We start from the raw sequence: 20002 nt of genomic DNA, 5'->3' as shown, positions 1-20002 counted from the left end.
AGAATTACAAAGTGCTGTTCGTTGTTTACTTTTTAAATTTGTTCATAAATAAAAGGACCAACTTTGGTGTAAGCTAGTGTTTTTCAAATTTCGTTTTAACATAATCTATTTTACCACAGAGAACAGAAAAATTAATATTAAACATATAAGGCGCTGCAATAGCAAATGTGTAGCGCTATACTGGTTAGATATGTGACGGAAAAGAACAGAAATGGAATCAGCGTTGGATGTACTAACTAAAGCAGCTCACTTTGTTGAAAACCAAGAGCAAAATCGACGTGAACATGATCCTGGTCCGTTATCAACGTCCCCAGTAGATCACATAAGTAACCATCCGAAAGAAAATGCTGATTGCGCTATAAGGAAAATCAGGAAAAATGGCGACTCAGGTAAGCAGCGCTTACCTTGCATTAGTTTTTATTTTAAAACACGGGGCTGAAGTTTATGTGGTTAAAAATTTTTAGGACTGTTACCACATTAACAATTTGAGTTAAGTTCTATTTTTTATTACAAGCTAATCGTAAATTATCAGTGCAAACATGCTTTGTTGTCCTACTCGCTAATTATTAAACGTTTTGGCATGTTTATTTTTTTACTGTACAAAATATGATGTGCATGTACCTTTGTGAGCAAAATTGGACATAAATAGTAAAAGTGACTAAAATTCCGATTTGGCCAATTCAACTAAACTATTTGCGTTTCTGTTTCCTATTTGTTTTCAAAACTGTTCAGTAAGCTCTTTTTGTCTGTCGGCCACGAGCCATGGTGTGGATATTTCAGAGTTAAATAAATCCTCTGCGCCTGATAGGTTTTCAATAACTACGTGACGTCACGGCGCGTTCTAATTTGTGGCACTCAAACACTCGGGTGTTGAGAAATTACTCTTCGTATCATCTGTACGCTTTGTCTGTGCCAAGTGACGCAATGCTATCACGCTGTATTGACTTGCTCATCGTGCTCATAGTAAATTTAAAATTATAATTATTGAAATCGAACGGGTGTTTAGCGATAAGCGACAGTAAAGATGCTTTCACCGGCCTTTAAAATATATAAATTAATGAACGCTTCGTATCTTACGCCAGCCGCGTTCTCGGCCTTCGCCGTGCATTCAACCTTGAAGACTTCAGGGACCGCGCCAAAGCGGCTGAGGTAAATTTTCTATATTAACGACTTTGCTTCAGTGATTCAACTCCTATAGCGATATATCACCTTCCAACTTAAGTGAACCGAAGTATTCATGCAAATAGACACTTGACTTCACGGTTTTTGTTTTCCAACGTGTTATGATATCTGCCATCGTCCGCCTAATCACTCCTAAGCGATCGTTTTCGTTTTAACCCGGAATTGTTGTGGTTTCTCGAACGGTAAAAAATATACACTGCTTAGCTGTAAATTAGTTGTAGAATTGTGTTAACTTAAAATTTCTTATAAATACCTTATAAATAAAATGCTTAACAACAGGAAACTAATAGGTTGTAGTTTAAGTGTTAACTTAACATTTGCGTTACACAAACTTGATCCTGCGTTTTAAGCAACTTTATACAAATTCATTTACCAAGTATATTTACGATGTTTGTGTGGACGTTAAATGAGTGCGATGTAAATTACGGCAATAAAGCAGTAATACAAAAGTCAGCTTATTAGTTTCCTGTTGTTAAGCATTTTATTTATAAGATCTTGATCAAGATGTAAGAAGCAAGTTTGTGCATATGTACATTAAGTGCGTGGATGCCTGGCTCGACCTGACGCCTTTATGCTACGCACACTATCAACTTTACACAGTAATGATGCAGAATCATTTTACCCTAGGTAACGTGACATCTTCACCCAATGATGTGAACGCACGAAATACCAGCGAAACGAGCAGCCTCACGAGGCGAAGCAACGATCGTCCATCGGCTCCTGAGCACCGTGTGCCTGGTAAGTTGACTGAGCTTTTTTGTTTGTTTACCGAACGTACTCATTAAGGTTTCGCCAACACAAATAGCCTTAGGCAGTCTTGTGCCATTTGATTAAGCTTGTCAGCACAATGACAGCTTAATTCTACAACTGGCCACTTTTTTCGTCAATGTAACATTAGCCGTGTTAAAGCACGCTGTCGTAAATTTAGGACGTCAAAAATCTGATTTCTCAGTCCGCGTATATTAACTTTCACTGTTACCCTGTCCAGAGTTTTATGCTTATATACAGTTTATACGGTAATTCTATATTTGGTCGCATTCAATTATAAGGAGTTTACGTTGGATTTGTGAACATGGTATGTACATTACCGTGTTCTAACACTTGGTTATAAAATTTCAAAACAAGTTTTTCTTGTCCAACCTGACTTGCCTGTTTAGAGACGTTTTCGTGTATCCTTCAGATATAATAATTTTTATATAGTAGGGTGGGGAGGAATGGGACACCTGTTTATTCCATTTCTTCGTCCAATTTTATAGTAAACAAAAAACATTTAAAGAATTATAAAACCGTATTGTCACAATTCCTATAGACTGTTGTTAATTGTTTAAATGTAAAACACGATCAGGATATTTGGATAATATGTGCAAAGGTGTCCCATCTTCCCCCACCCTACTTCATTGTACATAGTAACTTGTTTGGGAGTAATTTCTCCTAAACCTACCACTGGTGTGATGGATGACTGTCCACTACTGACTTCCCGCTAGTTTACAGTCAAATACTTAGTGTTTGGTCAACCAGAACCACTTGCGGTGCGGAAAATCCCGCTTTCCTCATACGGAGTATTTCCGCGCCGAACTGCACTTGTTTGTCAACGAGTATTCTTAATTACATTTCAAAACAAGAGTGAACTTAAAAAAGATAATTCCTACGACAATATAATTCCTACGACGTTTCTGCGCGTAGACATAAAAAATCAAAGATTTGTAGGTAGTTTCATTTTACCACGTTTTTGTTTTGTGTCTATGTTATAGTAGGGTAAGGTTGGACATTTTCACTCTCTTTACTCGTTTCATTTAGTAGTATGGCTACTATAGTAAACCAAAAGGTAAATGACCGCATTCGCATGAATCAAAAAAAAATGTAAATTGTTTAAAACATAATTAGGAAATATGAGATTTGGGTGCCATTAGTATTCCACCTAACCCTACAGGACTATATAAAAAGGCTATTTTTCGTACATTTCTACCTGCGATCAAAAAATATTACGATTGTTTTCGCGGGATTTTTTTCCTCTAGTTTAAAATAAAGTTACGTTAAGCATCTTCTGGCAGATTCACATGTTCGAAACGCGTACAAGAAATGAAATATGCCTATTGAGAACCGTCTATAGCGTCTTCCCGTGGAGGTAGTACCGCCTTAAACCAGTCGTTAGGGGCGCCATTGAGTAGCAAAACAAAGTTTTCTTTTGTGTTGGAGAAGTGAGAGAACATCCAGGTTTAAGCTCTGCGACTCGATTCAGTTGCGACTAGTGTAATTCCGGCCGAAAGGACGCGGTAACGGTCACAAGCTGATTTAGATCAGGCAGTTTACTTTAAACCGTGAGAAAAGAAAAGCGAAGTAAGCCGCGCCTGAAATATATGCAGGAGAAAGGCTGCGAAATGTAAGCACTTGTCTCCATCGCTGGTTACTTGTATACCTTAATCGCAAAATCGGTATTAATCAAAAGATTATTGTCAGCGACCTAGCGAAGAATTACTAAGGTACACGCTAAGACGCTAAGCTAGTGAATACTCAAGGTGTTTTATATTGGCACAGTCAAAGTTGTTTAGTAGGCTAGTGGCAAAACAAAAAGGTGCTTTTTGCTGTATTTGGGTATTACGTATTCGTTTCTTTGCATGCCTTAAAATGCGACGGAGAGATAACCACGTGAAGACGCTTTCTATTATGGTTTGGTGTTTGACATTTCATGCAGCTTGTATAGGTTATCTGAAGTCTGTTGGTTTCTCTATTTAAGGTTTGATCAGCATTGCCATCTATGAATATGATCTCTCCTAGGAAGTACCGAGATCTGTCAAACCCGCAGGCAATGCTCAGTCAAGTTGGCTTGTGCAACATTTGCGTATCAGCTTAAGTACCGCAACATAGATACCTGGTGCGGGCTGCTATGGCTGATTGCACTTTCCTAAGATATCGCCTCCGCTCTCTTAGGTTCCGCCACATCAATCGAGCTCAGTGATAATTATCGGTATCGCTGGTCTGAGCTTAGCCAATGTTATCCTAGCTCTCTATTTAAAGTCGACTCCAGCGCTTTCAAATCCCAACTTGTAATGAGTCAGTGAGGAGAAAACTTTTCTTGTTTGCATTTTTCATCGAATTATTGCCAGGCTGCTGCCCCTGACTGTTCATTAACCCAGCGCCTACTACGTTAATCTCTCCCAATGCCCTTAAAAGCAAAATTGTCTTAATCATCGTCTAAACCACTCACCGTAGAATGCGTCGATACTTCGTTCCAGCACGGCTGGACAGCCAATCTTTTGTCCAGTGAATTCATTTAGCTATGACCAAGAGCATTGGGTAGCTAATACTCAGTGGTTAAGGAAATTAAAATTGCATGAAATCATTTGCTTTTGCACAGACGCATAAACCGTTACTACCAGCGGTTAGGATGCTACTTCTTTTTACAATTTTTATAAAACTTAATTAACTCGCCAGTCTGTCATCGTGTGTTCATGACCTGAGAACTCCCACGCGTACGGACACGGACGCGCTCTTCCGAACAAGACAATATAAACCTACCTACACAGTAATGATTGCGTGTATGGAATCGAAACCAGGTGTTTCCGGATCGTACCGGTTATTATCTTATGACGCACTTCGAGTATCGACTCAATGTGTCGAGAATTCTTGACCATTCGAAGCTCGCGAAATAAATTTAAGTGTCAAATTATCGACTAATTACAATCTAAGCCGGCCTCTCTTTAAAGATGAAATCACCCAGTTCTTTGCCACGTATTGTCACAAGAACTCGGTCGACATAGTATGGCATATCCGCACCTGTTGGTACTTAAAACAATTGCCCATTGATCGTGTTGCGTTTTCGCATGCAAACCATTATCTACAGCGTACCCTACTTGACAGAGGCGCATACTCATAACTTGCACTTTCCATACAGCTATTATCATTGTATATCCTCGCGTTGGTGTCTTCCGAGGTGTTTATTACGCAAACCCGACTCCGCGTCTCCGGTCTATAATTAGCGGTCAAGCTTAAAATGCACGTTCAACACGCCCCGTTTGCCAAAGCGCATCTATTTTAAGCCGCAACAGACAATCTAAGTTTACGACAGTTGATATTTTCTCAGCCGTTTCAATGATTTTTTCCCACCACTTATCAACACCCACCAAGGTTAGCAGTCGTCGCAGTGCCACGATTCGTTGGTTTGATTTTCCCTCAATCTGAAGTACCTTGGTGACACTTCTCCAGCGCTGGGTCAAAGTCGGGGGGTTACGACCTTTCTGTACCTCGGTGTCGTGTATCTAGGTTTAGATTTCACGATTTTCTGCTGTAGGCTAGTTCTGCATCTCTTTATCCGAACGGAACCTCGTGTGTTTTGGTCGTGTACGCTGTCAACAGGATTAGCCTGTGATAAACGCGGCAACCGTGACTGCCGCATTAGAATGTTTAGATTGAACGCAGCCATGAGATCAACGTAGCTTGCAAATGTTGATGTCAGTCAAGATATGCTTTTAAATCGCATCCTCTCGGTTTTGAGATGGCATATCTTTCCAGTGCCCCCGGCTAGATGTGCGCTACTTCACGAATTTCGGATTATTTCAACCGTGCTCTAATTTAACATGGGTCAGTCTATTTTTGACCATAAAAAGTCAGCTTACTTGCTGTCGTACATGACGTGCCAGTCGTTTCCTTTTGACTATATTGTGTAAACAGTCCGTATATAGCATCAAGCAAATTGTAATCGTAAATGACGGTAAAGCAAAGTCCGCTCGTAAATGCGAACCTTTATTGGATTTGGGTATACGTGGTTTGATAGAGTGTATTAACTAAAACCACACCAGGTGATGTCAACGCTTGCGTAAGCTTCCGACGAATTTCGCCACCCTTCTACAGAAAAGCAGAACCGCTTCACTGAGGCACACTCACTAGCCTACAGTCTACTCTACAGATACGCTTGTTTTACCTGCACTGTTATGAATGTATGTACTCGTAAGCGGTAACGCAATGATGCAATACGCACATATGCGTTCGTCAGTGTAAATTACAAAAAGCTGTTCGGTTTTCCCTCTAAAGATCTAAGAATCCTCTCGTCCCTTCTGTTTGTTTTTCCACGAAATCTTACGCCCTTCCCCGCCTGTTTGGTTCGAGCTCCGATCTTTTATTTCATATCAACGCTTTGTTTTTGTTCTAAATCGGTGGTTTTCTGCAAGCGGCATGCCATTATTTTATTATTTCTTTGTGGTAAATACAGCTTTACAGTAATGAAGCGACAAATATGTTACTTCATTAGACAGTACAGGGCATTGGGTTGGTACTGGTAATTAGTCTACAGTCAAAGGATAAGAACCATTAGGGCGTGCATAAAGAAAATGACCGTAGTTACTTAATTAGCTTCAGCCGTTGCACGCTTCTGTCATCTCAGATAACAGTCATCCACGGTATTTTCTTTGCTTTCACCCGTTATGTGTGCCGTGTTAACAGTTTTGCTTGAGTATTGCTCAGCGAACTACTATTGTTACGTGTCGTAACAACTAAATTACAATTGAAAGTTCTCTAATCCGTTTACTCTGCTACTGTCAGCTTAACTCTTTCGTCGCAACGAGAAATGTTTGTTTCAGTAAATTACACTGAACGCTAGCTCCGTCTCATCTAAATAAATTGCTTTTGCGAACCGCGCAAGGTATAAGCTGAAACCACTTACATGGTTTCTTCATTTTCCATCACGTCAGCGTGAAAGACACAACTCGCAAACCGATTAAAGGTTTTAGAATTTATGTTTTCTAAGTTTCGCGTCACTTTAATAACGTAGAAATTGGTGCGCCACGCGTCCTTTGTTTTTATAAGGTAATTACATTATTGTAAGTGTACCAGCAATGCTCGCATCGCCATAATTAACGACTAACGTTCGAAACCAAATCCCAATGATTGATTACGCTGGTACTCTAACGTCGGTTAAAACATTAGAGCTAAAAGTGCGCCAGTACAATTAGATCGCACAGCTAGACACAGCAACATTGAAATGCCTCCTCGAGTTTGGGCGATCCTTCCCATAAGGTAATGGAGTGTGCAGTCAACACATTAACAACGGTACATCTCTTTCTCGTATTACACCGCAGATGGCAAAACTTGTGCAGAAAGACATGCATCTGCAGCGTGGTAGGTTTGACCTGCTTGCCCCGACTGTGACCGGTACCAAGCAAGGGTCAGAAAAAAATCTAGAGAGCGATTGAAAATAATAGTCACGTAGCTGACAGCTTATACAACGGATTGGGACGAGGCGGTGCGGCTTCGCTACAGAGAACTACGAATTAGCGTTACTTCGGTGAAAATTAATCCTCCCAAGACAAGCCACACCAAATCCAGTAGCCCGAAACGTTTAGGTCGAGGAAGTGATCAATTTACTGTACAGGTTGTAATTAGCTTGAAACATGAGCTCGATCGCGCCCGCGATTACTGCACAGGCCGTTTTTTTGTCGTCTCACACGTCGCGAGTTAGTCCAGGAATGTTTTCGCATGCATTGACCGAATTCCGCATCCTCTCAATCTCTTAATCTTATCGCTTCGCACCGTACACTGTGAAATTCGCCGCCCAGGCAAACCTCGCCTTATCGTGCTCGCGGCGTGTCGTATAACCTGAAGTACCCGCGCTGAGCCATTAGTCGCGTAAAATCCTCACAACGATCGTCAAACAACCTTTCCAGGTGAAGCAATCGTGGCACCTAGCATCCGGTAAAAACAATGGTTTGGTTGTACTAGTCCGGGCCTCGCATGTGTTCGCAACAAACACGCGTACGCCTCTACACTATACGGGCTTCGCGTTATCAGCCTGGTGATCGTTCGAACACGAACTACTCTATCGACCGACCATGTATTACATTGGGAATTAGTGTCGCCAATGCTTTCATGGCCAACTTCCGCTTCCCAGGCATAGTGACCTGTCTTGGAGCCTAGTTTCTCTAACTGTGTTTTTAATTCCCGACGAATTTAATTGCTGTCCGGATCCTCATATTACCTCAAGGGAAAGAAAGAATCGTTCAACTGTTTTAAAGTCAAGTAGAACTTTTTCTCAATTATAATTTCATGTAAAGTTATAGGCAAGGAGAAAAGACGACTATCTTACAGCATCAGTTACCTTATCACATTCGATTATTGTGCAGCCACTCCTGGTAAGTTCCTCTCACCAAGTTCCTGTTAGGAACATTGTTCGGGGAAATCAGGATCGCGCATTAGCCTTGGAACGTCTTTGTTTACGATGATTCAGGGTGTGTTTGGCCGCTGATCGCTTCAATCGTTTGCCCCGCTGTACAACTGTGCGTACAGCTTATGTTAAGTTAAAGCGCCATGGACGTACAGCCTGTAATTTAAGATAGGGTGCGATTTCTTTGCTCTCTGCCCGCTGGCGTCGAGCGTGTGTGCGTGCGCGCTTCGCTGTTGTGTGTTCGTGGCCGCGTGCATTTCCGTGCCGCCCTCACCATAAAGAAACTGCGGCGCACGAGAGCGCGGATCGTTCGGCTGGAGGTGGTCGGTTGCGTCTTGCTGGCTAGTCTCTCACTGCTGTACCGACCGGGTTCGCGTGATCGTGCAGCCGAAGTAGCATAGATAAGTTTCATTGGAAAGGACAGTCAGGGTATATATTGGCCGTGCAAGGCTGTTTCGAGGAATCGCCTGAGCAATTTCATGGCACGAAGACGTGTTGTGGTGTAGCACGAACATCTTTTATCGCTTAACATCAGCGCCCGTTAATTTGTGGGGCCTCTGGCGTGACAATCGCTGCTTTATGTACAAGCGTTAAGCAAGTTAGACGTACACGATTTTGGCTGTCGAGGTCAAAATTCTGGCAAGTAATAAACTTCCGAAGAGACAGGAGAAAGCTGCTTTAGGTCGACAGAGTTAGTATATCAGAGCCAAGATTTCGTGCCTCGCCGTGTGAAGCGCACTTGAAGTCAGTCTGTACATCAATGCTGTCGTTTTAGGCTACGATCGCAACATTGAAATTGAAGCTGGGAACCCACGTCATATCGCATTTTGTTGAATGGTGCAGGAAATGATATATACGGCCTCGTCACCTGCCTTATTCATTGCCTCCCACGCAAGCACAGCCAGGGATTCTCCGATTTCGTGATTTTTGCTGCCACCCCGATGGGTAGAAGGTTGACCCTACTATAGCGTGGGACTCGGGGAACGGAAACGACTTGTAGCGAGTTAAATATTCCTGTCGTTCGAGCCAGGGCCAGACTCGCTGTCTCAATCTGTCAGTACGCTTGAATGGCGCCAATACTAGGCTTGACCGACGCTTTAATTAGGGCTGTGAGAATTTTCTGTTTCGCTGTCTTTCTCAGAAAGTACCAGTGCGCAAATAGTGCGGAACCAAACCTGATAATTAATGTCTTTCCGTGCCCAAGTACTTTTAATCCGTTAATGCGCAAGTTTAAGTTAGGTCCTGGATCTCCAATAACGTTATGTTTATATTGCAGATGACCGAAACAACGGATCAGTCGCGCCCTCTGATACAATGCGCATATATAGTGTAAACGAAGGACAATCCGCTGAAGAAGTGCCTTCCATGACCAGCTACAGTCACCATAGCAGCAACGGAGTTTTACACCAGAGCATTTACCCAGATCGGCACGCCTCAACGTTCCGCCGGAATAGCAGCACCGAATCCCCGCCAACTGCGAATCACGCTTCGTTCAAGCGACGCTCAACGTCTCCCGCTCCAACGACGGACTCTGAGCACCCATCGCGTGGAATGGCTCTTCCACATCCCCTGAGCTCTCTTTCCGGCGCCGCTACTCATCCAATGGCAGCCCACCTGCCACCACACAACCCGATGATGCCCTTTGTTCACCCTTTAATGTACTCAGGCCTAGACCCGACCGTATGTGCAGACGTGCTCGCCAGACAAGGTCTTAGCAGTCTAAGCAGCGACGGCGAACGCCAGCAATCCCCGGGATCATCTCCGGTGACAACCAATGCCGGGCTACCCCCCACCGGCCTCCCTGGATTAATGTATCCTCTGGCGAACCCAGCATTGTTGATGGGCAACCGAGGAGCTGCAATGCCGGGGCTCGGTCTATCCGAGCTACCAATGCTTTTTCCATCACAGCTAGCAGCATACGGAGCTGCAACAAATATGCTGCCCCATCAATTGGCTTCACTCAGCTCTTTAACCGAGCAAGACACAAAGCGTTTGTATGAGTCTATCCCGGGCATGCCACAACATGTGCCTGCCCATGTATTAGCCCATCCCTATTTGAAGAACTTTTGCTCTCCCGCCCTGGATTCTTCAGCGGCAGCAGCAACGAAAGACTCCAGATCCAAGCAACCGGTTCCACCAGCAGCAGCTACTGGTGTTCCTGGGCTATCAGCAGCTTACTCAGCTGACTATTTACTTCGTTACCAGGAAGTGTTTACCAATGAAGCGCTAAAGGAAGGGTTTATGAACGCTCAACAAGCAGCTTCATCACCGGCACCTCGGCGCTCAAGTTCCCCCGAAATTAGTGCTAAGAAATCCGGCGTGCCGGGCTACAATTTCCCGATCCCGTTTTATGGAGCGCACCTTGGTGTCGGAGCCAATAAATCTCCAATACCACAGCGTAAAGTATCGACACCGACTATGGTACCACATAAGAACGGCACGGGACCTTCCCCCAACCAGGAACACCGCTCAGTAAACCCTGTATCCCAGGACAGAGATGGCCAGTACCCGGATACCCACGACTTACCTATTGGATTAAACGGGAATGACGAAGCACGTCGTCGTTTAATAGCCCTGGCGCAAAGGTATGTTTACTAAACTTACTTCAGGTGTGATTCATATTCTGCGCCTTAGCAATATCCGAAATACCAGGAACGCGCATCAGCGGAAAGATATTTCACAGGGAGCTCGAAAACATGTTTTCAAAGGGATTCCTTCATCAGCGTTTTTTTCTGTGCGTGTTAACGACTGTCTAATCGATATAATCGGACTAGCGCATGACGCATATTCGTTTATGTTATCAGCTGTAAAAGCAAACCCTCTATCTCTCGTGAATGGAGCGAGGTTTGAATGAGGTCCTCTGTCTGCTGCGTTTTACCACTCCCACCGTACACCAATGCGGGAGTTGAATGTGACATTCCGTAACAATTTCTTATCTCCAATTGTTCTGTAAAACAATTTGGTTGCCGCAATGGTCTGCACTAAATTGAGCGAATATTATCTTTAACAATGCGTAAAGCAGGGTGGTCGCAATTCCGCCTACCATTTACAGTATATGCAGGTGCCCTTTCCACTTGGCCCGCGACCCCGAGGGACCCATCACCGCCAAAAACAATCTATAGTTTCGTGACCTGTATATCCTCGGTTGCGCGGTTTGTTTATGCTCAGTCGTCGCGAGTGCGATATCCCGAGTTCCGCTTCATCGACGCGTTTGAGATCTTTACTCATAACACGACTTTGGGCGCTTCCTGACATTTAAATCGCTCGAAAATACACAGAGCGATCGATCTGCCGCTGTATTCGTGGACGTCGACTCAGGCGGATTTAACACCGCGCTTACACGGTCTCACCGCGCCTGCGAGTCGTTTTGTTTGTTGTGGCCTTTCTTCGTTTAATGGCGTTGCGTCCGTGCGAGAAGCAGTGTGGTTGCTACACGCGGAGATTCCATCCGATGCGAACCCGAGCTTCGCCTACGATCACAAACAAACATGATCTTGTGTTTTGCCTCCCCCCAGGCACCGACCACCACTTCGACGTGGTGAAAGTGCTGCTGCGGTTGTCGAAATTACCGTCAGGTTTCGTCTGCTCTTGCTCGCTTTTTAAGTTACCCCTCTTTCGTTCCGGATCACGGTGGGTTAGTCATCGGCTCGTCTTACGTAACCAGTTATTTTTAGCGCGCACCGTCAGTGTTTTTCTAACCACCGCGCGGGCCGCTTCGGCTGATTTTTAGGAATTCGACCTCTCGCCCGCTTTGTGTTTCTCTCCGGATTTTTCGCATGGTTTGCACGCGCCTCAATGTTTCTTGAACGACGTCAAGCAGACGTCGGAGGTCGCACTGTTTACGTAACCGTGCTAAGTGGCCCGTCCTCACTAATCTAATGTATATGATATGGCTTAGCGCTGGCTTTGTTTATTTACTCTGTTGATTGTTACCCAACCTCTCAGCGCACGTTGACTCTTACAATAACATTGCGCCATCTTTACTAAAAACATTCCACACATTGCAGGCCTCACGCCTACCGCGATGTGTATTCTCAATTCAAGGGACCTCACGATCGAATCGAGCGACGTTCGCCTTCACCCTACGCTGATCGGCGACGCATTTCAAGAGAGAGATCGCCCCACCGTGCAGTCCCAGCCCCTGAAAAGTTACCGAAAAAGCGGTCGCACGAAAACTCATTTGGCATTCCGCCGGACCTTGTTCCACCGCGCAAGAACCGAAGCCCGAGCATTCAGCCGGGCATCGGCGGGCCGAGAATGCCCAAATCACCGTCGAATATTCACCAGCAGACACACCGTCGAAGCAGCAGTCCGATGGAGAGAATGGCGCCCAGCCATCATCCCTCCGCTGCGCACCCGTACTTATCCATGGCTGGCAAAACGAATGAGAAAGATCCCTCTCCCTACTTCACCAGCCCGCAGTATATGTTCCAACCGGCACTTGGCGCTCTGTCAGGCCACCCGTTCCAACTGCCGACGTCATACAGACCTACAGACCCCATCACGTCAGCACATAGCAAAGCAGAGGCGGAAGCCATAGCTGCAGCGTCCACGCTCGCATCCAGTCTGTACCGACCAACCGCACCTACCGATGTAAACGTAAGTATCACGTTCTCAGGTCAAACTAGTTCTAATAGTGCAAAGGGTCGAGTTGTGCGGACACGCGGTTCGCAGAAAAGTCGCCTACTATGATTGATTGATTTGTAGTAAGACTGGGTTGTTCCTTTGCAGGCCATGGCAGAGTACGCTCGTTTGGCGGGAATTTCACCGTACTTCGCGTTGTTGATGCCCCAACAGCAGCAGCAGCACTTTCGACCTCCTGTGATGACGCATGCTAATCCTTCCGCACAGGTAAGGGGAATTTTTGGTGCGCCCTACTTAACCAATTAGTGTTTGGTCTGTCACTCCTAAACCAAATCATTGCCAGCGACTAGGTAAAAGCTTTCGTTAATTGCGACTCCTCGCCAGGAATTCGCGGCGGCGGCATTGAAGCAAGCGGCTTTGCAACAGAGCTTACTGCTGGAGCGAGGCGAGAAGGATCGAATTTCGAGCCCAGTTGCCAGCATTCTACCCGGGATCAACTCTCTCCGTCAGCAACAGCCACAAATCAGTGGCGCATCCAAGCTAACACGCGGTTCCCCAATCCCGAGCCACCACAAGCTGCCCACAAAGCATTCGACCCCTTACAGCCACCACCACCCACCGCCTCCTCATCCATACACCGCCCGATCACGTAGCCCCTCAAATGTTGCAGAGGACACTGCGCGGCAGGTAAAAAGAGAGGTCACCTCGCCACCCAGCAAGCGATCGAGTCTGGCCTACCCTCCTCCGCCGCATGCCAAGCACCCTCATCCCGCCGGTAGACGCCCCGATGAAGAGCGAGCTAACCGACTCAAGAGGAAAGCAGAGGAAGAGGAACATGACGCCATCGCGGAAAAGGAGGCAATGTTAAAGAGGAAGAGAGAAATAACTTCAGGTTCGTTTCAATTTAAATTTAATTATCCGCTTTGAATGTTTGTTGTCGGAACCGATAACTCGCTGCACTTAACTTAAGTTGCCTTCAGCCAAATCACGTACATCCGGCCCGTGTAATGGCCAAACCCACCGCACTGTTGCGTTGTTTCCAGCGTCGCGTTTCTCTCTTCCGATATTCACGGCCCGCCGCTCGCCTGGGATTTCGTGAATTATAATTCCCTCTTTTTGTTTCTCTCCGATAGCAGCGACACATTGTCAGCATTCAAAGTCGGTGCTGCTAGAGCCCGACGGTCAATTACCCGGCCAACAGTGCTTATCGGCCGCGTTAAGGGCTGGTGCGAGCAGATAATTGCCGCTATTTCAGCTCAGTGACGTCATAGGGCAGCTTTGGTAACCCTTGTCGGCGGTGTCTGGCTGTGTGCGCACAACAGAACCTACCGCAGCCTTAGCAGGCCTCACTCCTCTGCGGTTTCTAATGTGATTTGGATTGGGAATCCCTTGCTTGTTTTCGCATTCAGCAGCCTCTTAATTCAACCACCCGCCAATAATGCGCAGTTCTATTCTAAACGAATTAGCCCGAATTACTGCCATTGACCACCGTCCACCGTGTCTCGAATTGCTAAACAATAAAACCTTGCGCTGGCCGCCCTTTGACCGAAACCATTATCAGGAAATGGCATTCAGTATAAATAGCATGGCTCGCTTTACATTGGTGCCGGCACGGAAAACTACGCAAACCCCATATTAACCGTAACGTTCCCAGCGTCGCTATTTTGTTCGGAAGATGCTATTTAAGTCAACACAGTGGTCGGCATCAAAGCGGCGGTTCCATAACAATGAACATGTCCGCTCCAGGGAAGCAGCTCGTCGAGTTTCATTGCTTTCCACCTTTCCCGCACACGGGTGGTCCCATCCGCAAATCACCGCGTTTTATGACAGATGTAAAATGCCGTAACTAACACCGAAGTGGTCTTACGAGGGAAAAACTTCGCATAGATAGCAACTCAGGCCGGCGACGTCATTCGCTCTCCGCGAAATTACCTTCGCAGTGGTTTTCTCATTCGTTATCGCGCCCGGCAGACGCTGCGGTGGGTCACAGCTGAATCAAAATTATCACTTCGTTGCCGTTCCATCACGACGATCACGTAGCACACTTGAGGCGAAAGTTAATCCTGCTTTGCTCGCACCTTTGGTTTGTTCGACCACCCAGAAACTACCACACTCTATTATGCATTAATTCAGATATATCCCGCCATTTCTACACTTCCCTTTTATTTTCGCTGCCCGTAAAACCGCCAATTCGAGTTCATAATGTAGACTCCCTCTCTCTTTTCTTCATTTGTTCCCTGTCACAATCCCAGGTGCGAGCGCTGATGCCAAGCACCAGTGCTTGCCCAGATGCCGCTGGCCAGCCAATCCAGCCCACCGGTAATTGGTTTTACGTGCAACGGATCCTAATTAATCATATTTACACTAATCCTCAAGCACGCCGCGAAACCGGCTTTCCCCTGGCGGCTTCCTTCGCCGCTCGATATTCGGTCACACACCTGCCCCCTTATAAAGGCACAAAATCGACCCGAGCTGAATAGAATCTTAAGAACCCCGGTACGCGAAGATTGATTTCCACACGGACTGATTTCAAAGGGTCGCAGCTCTGGTTTTGATCTTGGCTCTAACACTGAGTGCCCAAGTCACCCCACCCCGCCCAGCAATTGAATTTCCAGCTTCGTTAAGCGATCGATATAGGATCTGCCACGCTCCGCCAGCCTGTCAGCCCACGATTTAATTACTCGCTGCACGATAAAGGGAATATGGTCGTGCTGACTAGCAACGTCTGCCGAAATACGTAAGTTCTGGCATTCAAGTCATAGTAGTCTACGTGCGCAGTAAATGTGCCAGAAATTTTAAATAGAACCATGCATCCCGATTACAATAGTCGACTCGAGGGGTAAATAATTGCACAGAGAGAATCGACCTTCTTAGTAGTTCAAGTTCCGTGTTACCCTAGTCCTCGCTCAATAACAGCTGCCATGCTGTGCTCGATTTATTATCGTACCAGAATTGTGTTTCCGACCGCCGGCCCGACGTGGCGGATTTGTCGTCTAGACGTCGCGGTCGCCCTCTCCCGTGCACTGCCATATTGGCGTCTTATACAGAGCAATAAGCCGGGACAACTGCCAAGACACAGGCTCTCGCGCATGGATTGCTTTACTACCCGACCAGTCGGTGATAGATCTAAGCCTAGCGTGCAAATATTTTCCCACAGCGGCCAATCTCGTTTGCGTCCGCAAGTCCGATTCCTAATCACGCGAAAAAGTTCAAATTCCCGGACCTCACGATTGCGCACCCAGCCTACCGCTCGGCCATGACCCGCTGTATCAATAATATTTACGTCGCACCAGACCACAGTTTACAGTTCCATTTCCCGCCACCCGAGCTTTAAACCAGTTAAGATCTTACTTCCTGCAGAGACACTGGTGCCTCCCGTTTCCTGCAAGGCAAGGCTATTTCGGTCGCTCTTTTATCTTTTGATCGAGACGTCCCTCGATCTTTCCCTGAAGTACAACAACCAATTTGCACCGCTGTTTCACACACTTCGCTCTGTTTAGGCGTTAAATTTATAGCATAACCTCTACACCCACACATGTTTAACCATAGTCTATACATTGCAGATACGAATGCACCCGGCATCGAAGAACACTTCCGGCGTTCACTTGGGGACCGATATCCAAAGGAGACAGAATCGACGCCAAACACAGTGAGCATAACTGCCACCGTGGAGGATCATTTCCAGAAAGCCCTGGGCAACGACTTGTGGAATAAACTTAGTAAACCAGGCAACAAATCGGCTTCACCAGAGCCGTTGGACGGCGTTAATGGCCGCGATTTAAGAACAGAAGCAGCTGCACACATGCCGCCAGCTCACTCCTTCCACAGCGCGTATCTTCAGCAGTTCCGAGATTCCCGTTACTTCCCAACCATGCCTGCCTATCTGCAGCAACCGAGGACACCACCGACCACGAAAACTGTGAAAGCACGCGCCATTGTGTACCCAGAGACTACAACAACTAATGTCAGCCCTGCTAATTTAAGCCGACAGGCCAACAGCAGCGAGAGCATCACCAGTGTAAAATTAGAAGCAACTTCAACAACCTCTTACGCCCCAGTTTACCCCGAAGCCTCAAAACATCGGGGAATACCCTACCCCACCCCTAACGATCGTCAAACTAGTCCGAGTGCCCGAGACATGAAACCTCGTATCCCTCCTCCTTCCCTCCACCCCATATCATCCCCGCCTTCCGAGAAGCCATTTGTCCGTCATCCTTCCTCTTCACCCATCACTGGACAAGGAGCGCCGAAGATCGCCTCCCACCCTCCTCCATACAAGCTCTCTCCTCCAAACACCTATGGAGAGAGTCCTCCTCGAGCCCCACCTGCCTACTCCCCTCAGAGCGTGGCGTTTGCATCGTCGAACAAATCTCCTCCTACAAGGAGGCTTTCGGTGGACGGCAGGAGTCCTCCGGACGGGGCGGTAACTGTCCCAGTATCGGTGCAGACATAAATTGTTTCCAATACCGTAACTATGAAAAGATGTACCGAATGCGACGGTTGTAATAACCGTTCCACTGTGAAGGGAAAGGGCAGTGCTGGTTGAAGCGAAAGTGACAAGTGCATGGACAGAAAGACAAACCGGCTTCCAATTCTTTACGTTCGCCTTCCTCGAGCTTTATATTGACTTTTGCCAGTCTCTGCTTCGCTTCCAAGTAGTCGCTGCTTATTCGTTTAGTAACGTAATTGGCCTGTATATCTCATTCCCACACGTTCGAAGTTTGCGTTAACTTTACAAAGTGACCACCAGGACCACTGTCGTATGTTCACTTCCAATCGTGTTCTTTTGAGTTCCTCTCCGCTATCAACCAACAGCAGCGGCGAATCTTCTCTGACTTTCCACCGCGTGTTTCCTTCACTCAGTGCGAAGACCGACTATCTTGCAAATTGCATTTTAACGGCCCCTCCCAGTTTTTTGCGGGAATTCCGGACCGCACGACGTTCTCATAATTGTCGCACTTTCCTCGGAATTCCAAACCAGTAATTTGGATAGACGTCACAATCAGGTGTGTATAAAGCCCGGGGCTCCGTGCGAGCCGAACTGCAGTTTAATGTGTGGGTAGCGGTCAAATCATATTTCGTGATTGGACAGTCTCATTCTAATAATTTCGTCTGGTCGTGCCCATATCGTCGAGTCACAAAGCCAATTTTATCACGATTTTATCCGGATAAGTTTCAATTTTGTACTGCGTTGTATCATAACGAGCCGTGTTTTACAAGCGTTTGCTTCTGCGGCTGCTTCTACTACTAACCGTTAGCGGTGGCTTGCTTTTACCATTTTGAACTTTCGTTCGTGATTTGTTCGCTCTGTGTGTCAGTCACAACTACCACTCACAGAAGACTGTGCCTTTACTGTACCCGTGCGAATCGTCCTGCAATAAACACAACATGTGGCCATAATCTCAAGAACTTATTTTGTATAGTAAGAGTCAGCAGAACAGTATTTAGATGACATGGCGTTGTTAGTAAAGTGGAGCTGGTAGAGGTCGAGCATGACATCCCTAAACAGTATTTGAGATGGTATATTACTTTAGGCGTGGCAATAAATGCAAAGCAAGCAAAATACCTCTAATAGTTCCATGAATAAGGAAATGTAATTCAAACCTAATTACCCGGAAAGTAAGACAGGAGACGATTTTTTTAACAGGGAACCAAAGTGTGAGGAAACAGTATTTAGTTTCCTGTCGCACCAACTGTACTCTGTCGGTGATGCTACGCTAATATTTATACCTGCAGGGATTATAACTCAACTGTTACCGTCAGGTATACGTTTGGTAACATTTACCTACTATTTAGCCCAAAAAGATTAAAACCATCTCTTTGATTCTAATCTCTTTTATATATATAAATATATATATATATATATATATATATATATATATATATATATATATATATATATATATATATATCGGAGTCCGTATATATAACGTGAACGGATGTTTATACACATACTCTGCTACATATAGATCTTATAAAAGCCATAAACGCAATCAAGTAGATTCAGGGCTGAACTACACGACATTTTTCACCTTATTGAAAACGCCCCCGACGAAATATGATTCAATTGTGTCACGCACCATTGGGCAATAATACAACAGTGTTTTGAACTTCAAGTGAATGATGAGTGAGTTCGTAAACAAGAAACCTCACAGACCAACAACTGCGAATACCCAGACCTGTCTGATGTGTACGTGTCGTTACCTTGGTTACACAAAGATGCGCGCAACTTGTATAGATTTAGAGAAAGCACAAGTTATGCGTGTATTAGTATAGGTCTAAACTCTAAAGTAAGGTAACGATTTCAGTTGCACACAATAAACAAGAGTCAAATATTGTATAACTTTTGTTAAACTGTCTATGAAAGGCATATACAATGACTGTGTTGTATGTTGTTTACATATAACGCAAATGTGTTAAATCTAGGAAATTTTTGATTTGAAACTGTAAGGATGAAATCATTGTTTAAGAACGGAGAGTTGTTAAATGTGAGTGAACAAGCTCCATCACCAAGTAAAGACTTCATTAACTTGATTGTTACCATGAAAGAGGTAATAGAAAAAATTATATATTTGTTTATTTCCCTTCGGTTGCAGTAATAAATGATACAGGTTATGCTCAAAAACAAAAAGCAAACAAAGTTTGCACTTATAGGCTTGTTGTATATATAATTGTTTCCCAGATTGGAAAGTTTGCAAACTGCGCGGAGGATTTTTTTTTGGAGATCGAAATTGCGCGGATTTTGCGCGGACGAGCGATTTTTTTGCGCGGATCGTCTGATTCTTGAAACTTAATTGTTAACCTCCTAATTTACAAGTAAAGTAGCGAACCAAACAAATACAGTATAAACTAAACGGCTGAGGTTAAAGGACTTGACAACCTTTTTCTTACGTTCTCTTGCGCAACGATTATGACGTACGTCTAGTGATGCACATTACTGTAACAGTGTAACGCTTTCATACGTTCGCTATTTTGTTTAATAACGCTCTAATACATCATCTCTTCAACTAAACTAACATTTTTTTTAAATTTAATAATTTTGAAAAAAAAGATTCTTGTGTTTGTGGGACTTTCGAGAGAAAA

General features: G+C 45.2%; 2 protein-coding genes across 2 annotated transcripts in view; both read left to right on the top strand.

Moving 5' to 3' along the window:
* Window positions 1-87: 87 nt before the first annotated feature.
* Window positions 88-18319, top strand: LOC100175154. Its single transcript, XM_018813023.2, has 7 exons — window positions 88-389; window positions 1810-1920; window positions 9612-10920; window positions 12343-12934; window positions 13067-13186; window positions 13304-13811; window positions 16483-18319. Exons 1-7 carry the CDS (start codon window positions 212-214, stop codon window positions 17370-17372), a joined length of 3708 nt encoding a protein of 1235 aa, XP_018668568.1. The 5' UTR covers window positions 88-211; the 3' UTR covers window positions 17373-18319.
* Window positions 18320-19342: 1023 nt separating this feature from the next.
* LOC100186925 (F-box only protein 36-like) overlaps window positions 19343-20002 on the top strand; it is a 3104-nt gene continuing 2444 nt past the window's right edge. Inside the window, exon 1 of the mRNA XM_002131999.5 lies at window positions 19343-19470. Within this exon, the coding sequence (XP_002132035.1) occupies window positions 19372-19470 (99 nt within the window). The 5' untranslated portion in view covers window positions 19343-19371. The remainder of the gene's footprint in view (window positions 19471-20002) is intronic.

Source organism: Ciona intestinalis, chromosome 1, assembly GCF_000224145.3.
Source record: "Ciona intestinalis chromosome 1, KH, whole genome shotgun sequence".
Lineage (NCBI taxonomy): Eukaryota > Metazoa > Chordata > Ascidiacea > Phlebobranchia > Cionidae > Ciona > Ciona intestinalis.
This window is presented reverse-complemented; position numbering and strand designations above follow the sequence as displayed.

What these genes read in the sequence shown, in the direction of transcription:
- LOC100175154 (XM_018813023.2), top strand. Translation starts at nt 212, where the DNA reads ATGGAATCAGCGTTGGATGTACTAACTAAAGCAGCTCACTTTGTTGAA. An exon ending in CAGGAAAAATGGCGACTCAG is followed by an intron (nt 390 to 1,809) that starts GTAAGCAGCGCT and finishes ATTTTACCCTAG; the next exon opens with GTAACGTGACATCTTCACCC. An exon ending in GAAGAGAGAAATAACTTCAG is followed by an intron (nt 13,812 to 16,482) that starts GTTCGTTTCAAT and finishes TATACATTGCAG; the next exon opens with ATACGAATGCACCCGGCATC.